The sequence below is a fragment of the Poecilia latipinna genome, unplaced genomic scaffold, assembly GCF_001443285.1.
Source record: "Poecilia latipinna isolate Pla-1442-1.1 unplaced genomic scaffold, P_latipinna-1.0 Scaffold1154, whole genome shotgun sequence".
NCBI lineage: Eukaryota > Metazoa > Chordata > Actinopteri > Cyprinodontiformes > Poeciliidae > Poecilia > Poecilia latipinna.
In genome coordinates, this window is record NW_015113770.1 from 130,093 (window position 1) to 146,653 (window position 16,561).

The 16,561-nt window shown below is 37.2% G+C and overlaps 1 protein-coding gene across 1 annotated transcript; it reads left to right on the forward strand.

Moving 5' to 3' along the window:
• Positions 1-14,309: 14,309 nt before the first annotated feature.
• LOC106960092 (uncharacterized) lies at positions 14,310-16,525 on the forward strand. Its single transcript, XM_015053015.1, has 5 exons — positions 14,310-14,501; positions 14,590-14,734; positions 15,293-15,441; positions 15,549-15,682; positions 16,141-16,525. Exons 1-5 carry the CDS (start codon positions 14,347-14,349, stop codon positions 16,293-16,295), a joined length of 738 nt encoding a protein of 245 aa, XP_014908501.1. The 5' UTR covers positions 14,310-14,346; the 3' UTR covers positions 16,296-16,525.
• The last annotated feature ends 36 nt before the right edge of the window (positions 16,526-16,561 follow it).

Genomic DNA, 16,561 nt, shown 5'->3' on the forward strand with positions numbered 1-16,561 from the left:
ATTCTGAGAGACTCTGTGTTTGGAATAGAGTTCTAATATTACCAGCAATAATTTTCTCATAACAACACCACCACCACAAAAACGGTTATGCAACCTTGACTGCAGCACCTTCTGCAGTTTTCTCAATCTCACTTTTCCTTCTGTTTCTATACCTATTTGAGGAACAATTTTAAAGACTTGAGAGATTAGCAGATCTGAGCTCTGAGGCATGGCTAGATACAAGAAAACACACACACACACACACACACACACACACACACACACAGAATAGGAAGCTGTAAGCACATTCCCACCAGTGCTTTCGATTGAAGCTGGTGAAAAGGCCCAGGGGGACATCTGCAAACCTTTGATGTTTCCTTGAAGACTCAATTGCTTCAGAACATGATTTAATCTAGGCCTCTTTATCTTGAAACACTATTAATTCCAGTCTATATAAGGCTAGGTGTGTGTGTGTGTGTGTGTGTGTGTGTGTGTGTCTGTGTGTGTGTGTAACCATGAGTGTGTAAATTCAAGCCTGTAATTTCATTGTTGCATATTTTTCAGTTCCCAGCAAATTATTACCAAATTCTAGAGATCCCAGGGTACCCGGAAGTTTTCGTGCATAAATAAGAGTTTTTGAAGGCAAGGATCAGAGCTGGGAATCTACTGTTTATGTTGTTCAGTCCGTATGCTGAGGCTTCTTCTGCAGCCATACAAACACTCGTAAAGTACTAAGAAAAGAACTGGCATTGAAGCTGAATTATTCAGATGAAGGGGGTGGAATACACAATGAATTGTGAGGTTTCGAAACAAGCCCTGGAAATGTTGGCAATCCATCACCATTACTCACAATGAACTATGTATCTGTAGGTGGGACGTGTAGCTTTGGAGATTGTTTGATTGCACTTTAACAGAACTAAATAAAAAACAGAATTGAATTCATTCACTGACACCCAAAACGTGTCAAGTTCATTCATTAACACCGACTTGATTTGTGATTGTGAGTCGAGGTTTAGTGAAAAATACACAAAAATAGCTGAGTGAACCCATGTGGAGGAGGCGGACTAGAAAAGATGGACGTAATCATGATAACACTTATGATGCTAAAAAAAATCTCCACTAACTCTTCCTGTTATTGAATAGAACAGGTAGTACTTAGAATTTTCTATTTCTCTCATTCATGCAGCTGCCAGCCTCCATCCATCATGGGAACCTCTCTGTGCTCTCCAAGGGACACACGTTTTTTCCTCTTCCCTAAGCTTTACAAAAGAAATTAATTGTGAGCTATTAAAGATTGAAGACAGTATAAGGGTATGGTATAGAGGTCTTTTGACATTGCATAGGGCGACAGAGTAAGATGAAAGGATTAATATGTCAGGTATTGATATTTATTTTTCTTTTAAAAGAAGAAATATCATTCACAGAGAGTCTATAAATAATGGCTTTTTATTCAACCCTCAAATTAAGGACCAATGTGATAAAAATCAAATAAATGGTTTTTATTTTTTTTCATAGAGCTTGGTGTGAAAAACATTTGGACCTCAGAAAAATATACCGTTTTGTTATTAAAAAAAAAAAAAAAAATCTTTACCCTGATGTTTTTTTTAACCCTTTAAAGTGCAACACTGGAAATAAATGTCTGAAAAACTGAATTAGTTTAAAAAAAGACAAAACATTTCTTCATTTTCACACAGATTTCTCAATCATTGTGTCATCGTTCATACATTAAGCATTTATGTTGATGCTACAGTTGTTTTTCCAAACCAACAGGGTGCGAGTTTTATGCTTAATAAATAAATTGATACTTTGATACCTAAAGTGTTAAAATTGACAAGCACAGTTTTCTGTTAAACATTTAATTATAGCTTAAGCTATTTTTGGTGTATGTAAAAATGTAGGATATAATACAGCACGTTTGCAAGGAAAGTGACAGTTTGTAAAAGACGTTTTAAGAAGAGATCTTAAAAAAATTATATTTCAGAAATAATGCGTTTGATGTCATCATGTAAAAGCTCCATGTGTGGCCTCATAATGTCCCTCACAACTGTCAACTATTCTTCCACACAACATGAAGGAAATCGGCTTGGGAATCTCTGCGGGAGACCATAAAGTTTTATCTGCAAGTTTATTGTCACTTGTCTCGGGTATGAATGTTATTGATTCGGAGCTTTTAATGGTGAATTGAAGTTGATGACACAAAATGAAATGTACGAGGTTTACTTTCAAAATCAACAGTGTTTTCAGAGCGCTTTTTAGAAGTCATTTTGTCCCTGTTTTTGTGGCTGCCTGGCTATTAGATAATTAATTTAATATGTCTGTAAAACTCAAAGGTGAAAAATTACTCTGAGTGAACGACGATGCATTTTTTTTTTTAGTCAGTCGAAATATTTTCAATGGTATAGAAACAGGAGGACATGAATGCACGTAGAGTCATTGCACGTGCACAAATTGAAGCGTTGATCCCTGTGTTATGAGAAAACCTCTGTCTTTTTAATAACCAGCATGCAGCTTTGAGAGCGAATGCTTCACAAATTTCTCACAGCTGAGCCTGGGAGTTTTGTTAGAGAAACTCCTGCTCCCTGGAGCCGGTTCCTAATACTGCTACGGTGGCACTGTGTCTTCACTTTCTGTCATCACTTTGCTGCCTTGTCCTTTTGGGTTGAGACAGGCAGGAGCAATTCCTGCTTGAACTATTTGCTGACAGCTAGAAGGTGCTGAGGGAACCAAACGGACTACATTCTCTTTGCTTCGCTGCACTGCTTTCTCTTCCCATCTCCCTCTCTTTGCCCTCTCCATCTCTCTCTTCCAACCTGAAATGACAGGTGTCTGAGGGACTCCCCTCACATTCTATAAAGACTTTGACCTTGGCAAAGAGTCTGCGTCACATTCATTAAGACTTTTCTGTGTGCTTTCCATCTGTCAAAAAGAGCATGAATGTGCCCTGTTCGTGAATCATTAAAATCCACATTCAAGTATAGTTTGAAAAAAAAAAAACATTTTTTTTTTTCCTTTTTTGCCACATGTAGTCTGACAATATAAGTAGCCACTTGCTGCAAGATGCATAAACCAAGGTGAGAAAGAGAGAAAAATACCCACCTATAGTGACTGCTCTTTTAATATGTTATGAACTGTTGCAAGAAAACTCCAAATACAAATGACACATTATATTGGACTTTCAAGCACTCACACCTCAAACCTTTTCACTTCCCCATATTACACCAACGTCAGTGCTACCATTCTCGTCGAACTTCGTCCATCACATGTCTGCTGTGTTTCATTCACTGCACTAACAATGATGCCGTTTGTTCACTTATGTTCTCTGTGCAGAACAGCTGGATTTATGCTGAAATCATATCACACACATAGGTGGACTCTATTTACTAATAATGTGACTTCTGAAGGCAATTCATTCAACTTTTTATTCATATAAAGTATTGCAAGACGTGTCATTTTTCTTCCCCTCCAAATCATGAATAACATGCTACATTCGCTCAAATTTGTGGTGGTTGTAGCTAGACAAGCAATAAAATAGTTTAAGGTATATATGAATACTTTCACGAGACACTGTTTTATAAGACATCTTATGGCCATAACTTATCATTTAGCGGATGGAAGGACAATAAAAATTGGGCTTTTTAAAAGGACATTTCAAAAACAAAAGTTTTTCTGTGAATACAAACCGCTGGCATTCTCCCTTAGAACTAAGCAGTTCTACATTTAAGGCACTAACAATGCCACTAAACCACCACGCATTCTGCCGCTGGGAGTTTATGACTCTGACAGTATTGGATTCAGAGATGAAAGAACGAGGGGTGGCTGGATACGAAAGTAAATCACACAGGACAAAAGGAAGGAGAAAAAGAGAGACAAGCCGCTGCAGGCAGACATGTGTTAAATGTTAGTTTGTAAAAAGGAAAGCTTTGCTGTCAGGGCATCAGGGAAGGATCACGGCTCTATATCCACCATCAATAGAAATCACATTCACACCATCCTTGTGGGATGTTTTCTGCACAAAAGTACACTAAATCACTGCAGAGATCAGAGGAGCTGAGCTATACTGCAAAGCACACCTCGTCCTCTTTCTCGGTCTCACCAGACCTCCTGCTTGTTTGTCATCTGTGAAGCTGCTGTTTTCTCTCATGCATGACAAACATTCAATTTGTCTTAATTTTGTTTTCTGGTCCAAATAAGTTTAGCAACGTATGGAGTGCAAAGCCGGGGTAATTAAATTAAAGAGTTTGTGTTTTCCGTCCTAAGGATAATGAATGCTGCTGTGAGCTGAAAGCTGAAAAGTAACTTTGACCTGACAGGACTTCAAATATAAATTCAGAAACAGAGGTCGATGATTTGAGCAAAAGCCTTGACGGCTTTACGGATGCTGAAATCTGACGTGCTGAAGGTCAAGCCAGCAGGAAGTTGCTCGCTACAAAGAATGGGAACCGGAAGAAGACAGAACAGGCCCAATGCCCTTTAACCAAGAATCTCAGGAAATCTCCAGGAGAGATGAGAAGACTGAAAGACATTTGCTAATTAGAGGAAAGGTTGATCAAGATGGAGAGTTATTTTATCAATTCCCTTGTATTTTTGGCCTTCCATGTATGAAATATGAGAAGCCTTTGCCCAATCACACTTTTAGCACTCATGTGGGTCTACTATGTTGAGTCACACTTTACATTATCCTCTTTTATTTGTTTGTGCATACAAACACCTCAGATCTGTCATTTCACACACTTTTCACTGCTCTCTTCCATCACCTTGTTATTGCTGAACTTTCCAAGTTAGACACAACAGCCTCTTCAAACAATCCTACAGATGATGGACTAATGTGTTTTTAAAATGTTGCTATGCTCTTGTACTCGAAGGCCGTTTTGTTTTTACTAGCATTTCATGCAAAAGTGTTCTTTTCATATAGATGATGTTATTTTTATAATTTAGAAATTCTGACAATTTCCGAATGTCATACAAGGCTGTTTGGAGGTTGGTGAGTGTGTTGTGTGCAGCTTCCTTCTCTGATTGCAGGGTGAGACCGGCAGGTGTGTCTTCACAACTGAAGCTAAATAAGTTTAGTCAGGAGGAGTAAATTCCCTTGAGGCACACGCCAGATTGTTCTTAATGCACGAGTAGTAATCAAGCCTCCACTAGTTTATTGTTTGGCATTTGGCGCATACCCTCTTTGTTATCCTGCTTCCGGGAAAATCTGTTCCTGTTCATACTCCATTCCCGGATTCCAGTGTTCTGCCTCCTTTATTCTTTGAGTGCATTGGCGAACTCACCTCAAGATCTTCTTCATGAATTTCCTCACCGCTCCTGTGATTCATGCTGTCTGGACTTCTCCTCAACTAACATACCCACCTGCCCATCATCCAACGTTCCACTATCTCTCCATCTCCTTCTGGAAGAAAGAACAGAAAAGCCATGACCAACATGCATCACACACCACCTACTGCCGATCTCAACCTTCGTGGGTGAACTTGCTTCTTTCCTGGCAACTCTGCCATCTCACAAACAGTATTGTCACATTTTGTACCATCTCGTCATATAGTTTCTCAAAGACCACTTACTTTTCCTCCACAGTGTAGAACTAGCCTTCCTGAATCCGGACAAACAATTCACGCATCAGTAAACTGTTTAAGTCCTTTTATGGCCTTCGCTATTGACTACCAACATGACACTGCATCGCCAAGCAAACCCCAATGAATACAAAGGATATAGTGTTATATAGTCTTGCATCAGAACAATTAGGTATGTAGATTAAAAAAAAAAAAAGGAGATGGTTTTTCATATCTGGTTGTGTTTGATGTCAAATAATAAGACAGTCAAAACAATCCTTGACTTGTTCCAATGCACATTTATCAAATCAAGGCTCAGGGGCCAAATCCACCCCGCTTTGTGGCCCTAGCGGGACACATGCTAGAAATATATTTTATTTTATAAATCAAATCAAAGCAGTTTTTATCTGTATACTGAGAAATTATAATACCAATATTTCAATATTTAATTTTAAGAACTCATAAAATGTAGTCAGCTTTTAATAATTAACCAGTTTGTAAATTAGAAGTTATGTTCTGCTACAACCCTTTGAGGACATTTGTGATCTTGATGTGGATTAAAGTAAAATTAAGTTTGACACCCTTGGCCTAATGTAATTAAACACAATTAAAGAAAAACACAGGGAAGAGAAATCCTCAGCAGAAGTAAATGTTGTACATATGCTGAGATGGTAATAAAAACCCCCCAACAAAAACAAGAATAAACATTCTAAATAAAACAGTAAACAGCTTCTTGCCAATCTCATTGCCTTATAGGCAGGCTTTACTTGAATCAGCAGGGCTTAACAACTCCCACTACCGCGCATCACAGAACCCAAGGACCCAAGCAGGTGAGCAGAATTTGCTGCTTTAATATTGAGTTTCTCTCAAAAGATGGAAAACCGTGGGAGTCAGGAGTGGCAGACTTGGAAGGCAGACAGAGACCGAAGGAAACAGCTCTCCAAAGAGATAACCAGGAGGTTTGTGGAGTAACTAATAGACATAGTTAAAAAAATAAAATAAATCAATCAATCCAAAATGCACAGGTTTGAATAAATAAACAAAACAGCAAACATAAACGGCAGTTACAGGACTTGTAACTTCTGTCCTGTAGTCCTGTAACTGTTGTTTATAATGAACTTGAAGTGACTGGTGAGATAACTCTGATTGTAATTGGGTGTGAGAGTGCTACATTTTGTTTGTCTACATTGTCTACATTAATAAAACGATTTTTCTCAGTCACTTTATAAGCATGGTGTTTATATGTTGTGTTTGAAGCGTTCCAAGTCATTTACACACTAAAATTTGAGGCGCACCAAAAAGGGTCAAGTGTGTATCATTGCAAGCAACGTTTCTTCATGGGGGTATGAATTGGATGTTCATCTATCGAATAGTGAGAGTGTCCCTTAACTCAATTACATGGGTGATATAAATAAGTCACAGCTGATTTGCAGCCACACTCAAAATGTTTCCTTCCAGGCTACAATTAACCAACAAGAAGCTGTTGCACAGTGTGACGGAGGAGCCGTCACGAGCTGAGAGTAAAGTCTGTGCCGACATGCAATGTAAGCACAAACGCACATCCGACATAACTTACTTTTTGGTTTCAGCACAAACTGGCGCGGTTCGTCGTGGGTGTTCCTGCCTGAGTAGTCATATCCATCCTAGCTTGTAATTTTCATTCTCACAGATTTTCCCGGTTCAGTTATTCAAACAAAGCAATTTTCGGATTACAGCAGGGACTCGCGTGATGACGTCATTGAGATTTTGTATTAATTGAGTGGTTTCTATTAAATAAAATGTTGTATTTTTGGTCACAATTTGTTTTTCAGCATTGTGCTTATTTTTATTTATCTATTTTATTTATCTGGTTTACTTTTATATGGGTTTACTTGAGTTAGAAGTTAGTAGTTTTGTTTGTTTATGTCTTCTTAAAGGCGGTGCCTGTGACTAAAAGAGGGCTCTGCATCACAGGGAGTCAGAGTTTAGACTTCCAAGAGGTGATGGACTTCTCAGTTGCAATAAGGTACTGCTTTTTATTTTATTTTATTTTATTTTATTTGAAGTTTTTCTTTACCTGGACACCCATTTTAAATATGCTGCACAGCTTCTTCAGCTTTTTTTTCACCTGAAGATGAGAACAATAAACACCATCTAAAGCAAACTATGGTACTGGCCTATAATTTTTTGTCCAAGTTATAACAGAGTCCTGCCACAACATCTAAAAAGTGTTTCATGAGGCTCTAAATGTGAAAAAAAAAAAAAAAAAACTCAATATTTTTTTCTGTACACCTTTGACCCTCACCAGCAGCCCCAATGATTTGACTGACAGGAAACTGTCCACATAAGGGCAATTTCTGAACAGTGTCTATGTCCTATGATCTGAAAGAATATGTGTTGGCTTAAACTTGATTTGAAGCTCTGCAGCAGTCTGCCGCAGTTATTGGTCTTCTTTGTAGTATGAACTGATTATTTTGACAGGCTTTTGCAGACCAAAGTGTTTTCTTATGTGAGGATTTATTTTATATGACAGCTTGTTGAGGACAGAAATGTGGGAGATTTAAGGGAGGAAAACTGTGATCCCTGTAAAAATGTCCATCATCAAAATTCAGAATGTATTGCCGCAGGCCGCCCATATGAGGTCAATAAGATTCCTAATGAACAATATTGGACAGCGATTCACTATTCTGTGGATTCAGTAGTCGGTGTCCTTGAAGTGCGAAACAATGAGAAACAACACACAACGGCAAAATGAAACAAAAAAGACAACAAAAATGGATTATGTCACAAAAGAGGCAAATATTAAAAGTTAAAGAATCAACCTTAAAAAATAGGTGAATAAAAGTGAGGAAAAGTAATGAAATAATAAAAATACAGAAAATACACATGCATAACAGAGATGACAATCTACCATCCCCCCCAGAGACTTCTAAACAGCTATTATTCCAGAAGGCATGTAAATAAAAACCTGCTGTGGCGCAAATGTTCCCCTAAATTTAATTGCTAACATAAAATTTCTCTGTGCACATGGAAACAGAGGATGGTGATAAAAACAAGATCCCAAAACATAATAATGTATTGATTAAAAAAACAAAAAGACAAAAGAACACCGAGTTCAAGCAATTCTGAGAATCATATAAAGATGGTGGAAATATATATTGGTTCTGCAGGGTTAAAACTGTAAGCTTTACAATGATGGGTCTAAATTGTCTTAGGTCAGTTTGCAGATAATGGTAAGCTCATAACCACACTTGGTACCAAATAGCACATAAATACTTAAAACAATTTTCTTCATGTGTTATCCTAAATTGGAGGAAAATCTTAGTAGATGGAAATCTTTCTTGTAATCTTAATTTAAACTAAGATGCAGAAAAATGTAAGAGGAATATTTTACACGTTTTTTAAACTTTCTTCATATTCACAGTCAGATATTTACTTACATTTCCTTGGTTTGTGGAAGCATTGCCTTTAAACTGTATGACTTGGGACAAGTCATACATTTTGAAATTCTTGCTACGATCTGCTTCAAATACTTTGCAGAAATTATGGACCCTTCCACGCATAACTGGTGTAATTAATTTTGTTATCCCAAGATCTACTTTGATCTACTGGTGGTGCACCCAGTCATTGCTCTTTAGGAAGATCCATTTGTTCCCAAGACTAAATGTATTTTTTGAAATACACCAGTCCCTTCTGCAGCAAAACACTCACAAAACTATAATCAAATCAAACTACAAAACAACCTAAGGTCCTAACAGACATATGCAAAATTCACTTTTTTTGGCCCTTAATTTTTTTTTTTATTATTATTGTAGTTTGAGTGTCTAGAAGTGAAAAAAAAATAAATTCTTATCTCCTAGTGCTGTGTAGATATATTTATATTCTTTTTGGGACATGTTTTTCAGTCTGTTCATTTCTCTCTATTCCCCCGTACAATTTCTTGTCTCTTGTCACTGCATTTGCTGTGGGCAGAGGCGGTTCTAAAAGTTTCTTAGGGAAGAGTTTTTGTTTAACACTTTATTATTTATTATCAAACTATTTTTAGCAAATATTCTACTTTTACACTTCTATTTATTTTGAATCTTTGGCCGAGGTAGCTGTGACGAAACTTCTCCCCCAGGGATAAACAAAGTATTCCTGATTTCTGATTTAAGTCACCGTTAAAGGAACAAGAAAGGCTTAGATATGAGATATGAGACATGAGACATGAGTGCCTTGCACAAGTCTTTAGATCCCTTGAATGTTTGGCCCATTTCAACCACAAATATTATGGAGCAATAAAAACTATTGCATAACTATGAATATTACACGTTTTTAATTCATTTTTTTCTTACAAAAAAACTTAAAAATTGTTACATGCATAAATGGATTCAGCCCTTTGGGTTAATAATTTAGAGCACTACCTTTCACTGTAATTAGAGTTGCAAGTCCTTTGGGCTATGGCACTATCAGCTTTCCATATTTAGACTGAACATTTTGCTGCTTACATCCATTGACCTCCAGAGGCTCTCTTAGTCAAAGAGAGCTTCTTTAATTCTGCTTTGTTTGCAAGCTTGTTGTTACACCTTGATGCACAGCTAAAATCATTTTCTCTTCATCAGTTGACTCCATAAAACCTTCAGTCATTCAGTGCCAAATCAATTCCTCTTGGGTATCTATAAATTGCTTGACTGTTAAACATAATCCTGTGTACCAATTTTTTTTTTTTTCTGTTTGGTAAACTGTTTTAATTCAAGATATATTTTTATTGATGGAAACTATGGTAGGGATTCTTTGCCATTTTCTTTTACTTGGTCCTTCCCTGTTTTCTGGTCACCCAGATAAGTAATGCATTGTACTTTAATTTTTAATTAGGATTGTTTTCATTTTCAGTCAGAAAGGAATATTTTTGTGTTTTGTTTATGCCTTGGAGACCTTGAAGTGTACTGCTTTCCTATTTGTTAAGTGTGTGAATCTGAATTTGGACAATGTAATCCAAATTCCAAAAGTGACCAGGGTAAAGTTCAGTAGATTTACTTTATACATTTTTTGTTACACCTTGTGAATCCTAGATTTCCATTTTAGGTTTTGTAGCATTGCCCATTCATTTTTTTCAGACTTACTTAAAACTCAGCCAGGTTTCAATCCCCAATTTGCTATTTTTAGAGACTTTGAATTGGATTTTGATCAAAACTTTGATTGGCTCATAATGTTCTTTGATCTAAGCCAGTTCTGGGTGTATTTTTAAGGTAACTGCACTCTAGGAAGATGAACCCCTGTTGTGCTTTAAGTCTCTAACTAGTTTTCTTCCTGCTCAAAGCTCTGTCCATCTTCCCACCAAATTTTACTGGTTTCTAAAGACAGTGTATCAAAAAAAAAATTGCTGAATACAAATACATACCACATTTGTCAAATATTTAGAAAATAAAATAAAATCATGTTTTATCCCAGTTCCCATGATCCTTTGTGTTGATTTATATAAAATCTGAATAAAGTGGGCATTCAAGTTTGTGGGGCATTCAACTGGACAACAAGGGAAGAAATTCAAGGGGTATTGCACACTTCACCCATACTTCCTCACCTTTATTGTCCTCTGCCATCCTCATTTGTAATCTGCGTATCACAACCACCAGTATTGGTCATGGCAGTATAATTGTGGCATTAACAGGCACCTTGGTTCTATGGGGATCCACAAATGTTATTCATAAATTTGCAGCGTGAAAGTCACATAGTCTGCGCTGGGGAAAGACAAATTCACAGAGCCTATTAGTCAAGGTCTCTAAATACCAAACGTTGTGTGCAGGACGGTCCCTATTATCCAGTAAAGCCTACACAGAAATGTCTTATAGGCATGATTTTTCAACTTCCCTGATTGAAAGGATTTACAGCTTTTGCAAAAATATCAAAAAAAAGTTGTTTTTCCTGCAAAAAAAAACAAAAAAAAAAAAAAAAAAAAAAAAAAAAAAATATATATATATATATAGGAGCTGTGCTGTCATTAAACGATGCTTCAGTGTAACTACAGGATTTATTGTTGCAAAGATCTAAATGAGTCACAATGTGAATCACAACATAATCCCAAAGTGACAGTGATCTTTATTAATACCCATCATGCACATATCCCTCATAATGAAAGTGATCAAAAGTGGCGGGCGTGTAATTGGATGTGATTTGGCTCATTAGATGATGAACAGTCAACAAATTGGGCCTTGTCCTTTGCCAGCAGCTTGGGTCACAGTAATCAGTCAGTCAACATGAAAGAGTTGTCCATTCTAAGCTTTAGAGCACAACTTCAGCCGACACCAAATATTGCTCCGACTGTAACAATGTCAAGTGTTCTTTCGGTATATTTAGCTTCAACAAAGTGGGAAGAGCTCGTTGACTTAAGTGTCATGAAGAGCTGTAACAGCAGAGAGCTTTTTATCCACTCTTCCATGATGACTATCAAATATGATCATTTGTTTCCCTGCAGCATACCCACATAAACACTGATTGAATCTGTGCTTTTAACTAAAAAAATATCTTTATCCTGAAAAATAAAATTTTATAAATTATTAGAGACACATCAGAGTATAGGTACGGTGTGATGCTGTTGTAGTAAACAAAAGTGGGCATATGGATATTGGATAATATGACCAAAAAACAACAGAGCCTTAGGGAACCCCGATTGCGAAGTTCCACACTATATTTTTAAATTAGACTTTACAAGTCGGAGCGTTAATATTCGCTTTGATTTGTTTTACTTTTAAAAGCAAATTAAGAATTAGAGTATTTTCTTATCCAAAAGATAGATTCTGCGGCTACACTTAAAAGCAAACCAGTAACTCCACCTCTTAATTGATGAAAAACACCACAGAGGTTTTGGAGTGGCCTCGTCAAAGTTCAGACTTGAATTGGATTGAGATTGTAGCTTAAATTGGCTCAAAAAGTCTCACAAAGCTTGATGGTGATTGTTGCCACCAAAGGTAATACAACTAATTAGTGGATATCAGGGACAATTCACAGCACTGTATAGAAGTGTGAACACAACACTAGTTCAACCTAAAACTCGATGAACATTTTAGTGCCTCAAGCGCTAAAAGTTGAGTGGGTCGATAAAAAGAAATAAAAACAAAAAAACTTCCGACGTTTAGAGCCTTAGATTAAAATACTTCACATAATCATAGTAAATTATCACGATGAAATCTGCTTTGTTGGAAGCAAATACAAAGAAATTAAAATTGACTCAAAACTTATACATGACACTGTGTGTTTTGTCTCCTCCTGCCAGATGGAAATCCACTCCAGCTACATTTTCTCAAATCTGTGCACTATTTAGATTAATAAAACAGCCAGAGTAGTGGTAAGTCGCGTCTTCTTAGCTAACCATGTGTTTTCATGCAAATTCTTCTGCAAGCTGCTGGTCCACACGACTCTTGACAGCTTCACAATACCACCGTATTAAGCAATGGTGCCACTGTGTGGACAAAAGCTACACACACAAAACCCGCAGAGGCTTATCTTGACTTAAAAGGAGTCAGCACTCCTTGTAAACAGAATTTGAATATTAACCATTCAGTTACTAAAAAAACAACCTATATTTGTAATCTGCCCTAAAAATCCAAAGTAGTAGTACTGTAGTAAAAAAACACAGCAAACATTTAGGGAAATATAGAAATGAACAATTTAATAAACTTTATATATATTTTTTTACTAAACTATGAACATTAAAAACCAACAAGTTTGTAGCACATCTGTTGTCTTTACAGAAGAGGAAGTTTGCATGCACGGGAGATCATCACTCTTCCTTTGTCTTTTTTAATTTTTGAAAGCTTTGTTTCATGTATTTATTTATTTTTTTTTTTAGTTTATAAACTCCCCACTGCAGCCTTTAGGGTAACCTAGTTTGTGTTGAACACATTCAACTGTTTCTAGTACTTTTGACACAAGTTAATCTTTACTCTCCACCCTACTTTTAACAACAAAATAACAAACTGTTTATGACAGAGGGAGATAAAGGATGCTATAAAAAGGACACACTGTGACACCAGTTATGATAGGTCTCGTCCTTCCCTGTTATACGGCTGAGATTTAACTCCGTTTGTTATTTGAGAACCATAGGACAGATGAATAAAGACAAATAGATTAAACTTTTTTTTGTATTTTTAATACAAACTTTTGCTCCTGTGGATTTTAACCCCCTCACGGTCACCATGGTAAACCACAACCCACCCAGGATTATTCTGATGTTTGTCGGATTATTTGCCTTATTTCCTGCAATTACTTTAAACTTTCTTTCAGGCTTTGGAGATCATTCAGGTGAATATATATATATTTTTTTGGTTTTATGTGAATCCAGTCATCTCAAGGATTTAAAAAAGGATTCTCCAGAATAAATAGGTAACTCTCAATGCAGGTGTCTTCAGGCAGCGTACAGAAGATGTCGCAACCAAGTACAAGACATCTGTGACTCCTGCTCAGTGGACGTTTTTCGTGTGGGATTTCGTTCACTTTTGGTTTTTTGCCATGTTTGTGTACTTTTTGACTGGACTTTGCAGAAGGTAAGCACTTTTAAAAACAATTTATTTATTCAGTACGGACAACACAAACTCATTGGCGTAAAACCACGTGCTCAGTTTTCAACACTTTCGAGTTACAGACGTAAAGGTTCTACAGCTTTTTCACAGAAGGAATATTTCTTTCTGTTTTAACGCTTTACTTCACCCTTCTGTCCTGTCACATGTGGGAAATCACACTTTCTTGTACCTAGTGAATTTATTTCTCCTCGGGTACACTCGTTTTCTCTTTACACCTACCAGATTGCTCAAACATCGTAGGAAAAGACACATTATTTCCCCACAGGCTCTTTCTGTTTGTCGACATGTGCTTAGTATCTAACTGTATTATCTCTGCCCAGCGCAGGAGTACATATGAGTGGATGTACGCCACACCTGCAGTGTTGCCTTATGGGTTTCACGTCAGCGTCATCACATACCTTAGCTTGAACATCACCTGGCTCTTTCTGTATGACAGAGAGTAAGTATGCCAACTCACACTAACCATCAGGCTCCTCCTGTTGTCACCTCTTTTGATTCATATGGACATTTTATTTCTCTGTGTCCAGAATGCTGCTCCCAGTGCTCATAACCTCAGCTCTAATGACACTAACTGATTACATGATGCTATTTTTCTCCTGCCATGGGCTAAAGATTTACGGTGCCTGGTTGAGCAAACATCGCAACGTGGATCTCTGGATGTTCAGGATATTGGTAAAACTATAAATAGAGGGCAACATTCGTGGGCGACTTTTTATTTGGTCTTTGCAACATACTTACTATGACAGGTACGACTAAAAGCTTGTAAAATCACATACTGCAGCCAGCTTTGATAAGCAATTGTAAAAAAAAAAAAAAAACATTCATTTTTATGCTGAAAATCATTAAGGTGAATTGGAACTTCCTCTTCCTTTTTACTTCCCTGTTTTCTGTTTTTATCTTGTTTTTATCTGCCGAGCTCACCCATCCAAGTCAATGGGTGGGGCTGACACCGATTTGTCGGACTTTCTATATTTAGAAAATTGTTGTAATGGAGGATTTTTTTTTTTCTTTTTACAATTATTAGACAACATAGAAGCAGCAGATTGTGAGTGAGTGAGACAACATAATTTACATATGTGTTCTATCTGATGCCACAAAAACACAAACAACTATTCATAAGCAAGTAACTGGAAGAGTGTCTAAATAAATTCATCAAAAACACACGTCTTTGCAGCATTTTACTAACTGGTTTTTGGTTCACTCGAGCTGTCTCTCGTTGTGTCAAAACAGGTGCAAAATGGAGTGGCAGTGTATGCCACTTGGGGGACGCTCTCCACTTTGCTGAACCTGACAATCTACTTGCAGCATCAGACGGAAGCATCTCGATATCACTGCACAATGGTGTCACTGCTGCTGCTCTTGATGGAGCTGTTAGTGTGGTGAGTCTGACTCCCAGCTGCCTCACGTAGTTTAACTGCTGCTGTTGCAAGACACGAAGGAGCAGAGGACAAAAACGAGCCTTTTTTTTGTCTTCTGCTGCTTTCAGGTTTCTGTTGGAGAACTTCTATCTTGACAAGCACATGCGCTATACCGTGGCCATCTACCCTGTAGTTATCCTGTGGCTGACAGGCATCCTGGACAACAATGCATCTCCTGCTACCAATTTGTACATCCTTGAAGGTAAAGTTTCAAGTGTGCATCAATATTGAAAAGATAAAACAGATAAAACGTTGTCATTTTGCATATATGGCTAATTGTGGGCAGGTTGTGTGTGTGTGTGTGTGTGTGTGTGTGTGTGTGTGTGTGTGTGTGTGTGTGTGTGTGTGGGTGTGTGTGTGTGTGTGTGTGTGTGTTTTTTAAAGAAATAATTTTATTATTGAACAACTGAAGTGCTTCCAGTTGTGCCTAAATGTTCATGAACCTCAAACATGGGTACTCAAGAGAGTACAAGTGAGGTGTTAGATTTTTGCCGAAAAATATGTGTGGACAATTATTGGGGAAATATTAAAGTTATTATACAACTAAATGAAATAGGGAAAAAAAAGGTCTCATCTCACTGTATATCTGCTGTTTATGAAGGGCCTACAAGTTCCAAGATAATGTATATTTGAATACTTAATTTCGGTCTCACTCTGCAGTTTTGATCCTGGTGATTGCCTGTGTCCTGCTTGTGGTTCGCATCATCCTGGTGGCGTGGCGGCATCACAACCAACCGCTTTACACGGACAATGAACTCAGTTTGACTCCGGTGGAAATTTCGTTGTCACAACCCAATCACAACCTTTTCCTATGAATACTTTCCTGTGATGTTGGTAAAATATTACATGTACATAGAAAGAAGGATTTTCACATCGTGAATGCTTAGGATGGCATTCCACTTTCTTAAGAAAACTTGAGACAACATTCATACCTCAGACTGCTGGAGAAAGACACCATGTCTCCCTGCAAAACTGAAAGAATAAGCAGATTTGGACAATGACATTTTTTTTTTTTTTGTTCATGGAACATAATATATTCATATTCTTGAATTTTTCATTTTGCCAACAGATTGCATTAACA

Coding starts and splice junctions, on each gene's coding strand:
- LOC106960092 (XM_015053015.1), top strand. CDS start 14,347: ATGTGCTTAGTATCTAACTGTATTATCTCTGCCCAGCGCAGGAGTACA. Junction 14,735..15,292: donor TCTGGATGTTCAGGATATTG/GTAAAACTATAA, acceptor GTGTCAAAACAG/GTGCAAAATGGAGTGGCAGT. Junction 15,442..15,548: donor TTGATGGAGCTGTTAGTGTG/GTGAGTCTGACT, acceptor TGCTGCTTTCAG/GTTTCTGTTGGAGAACTTCT.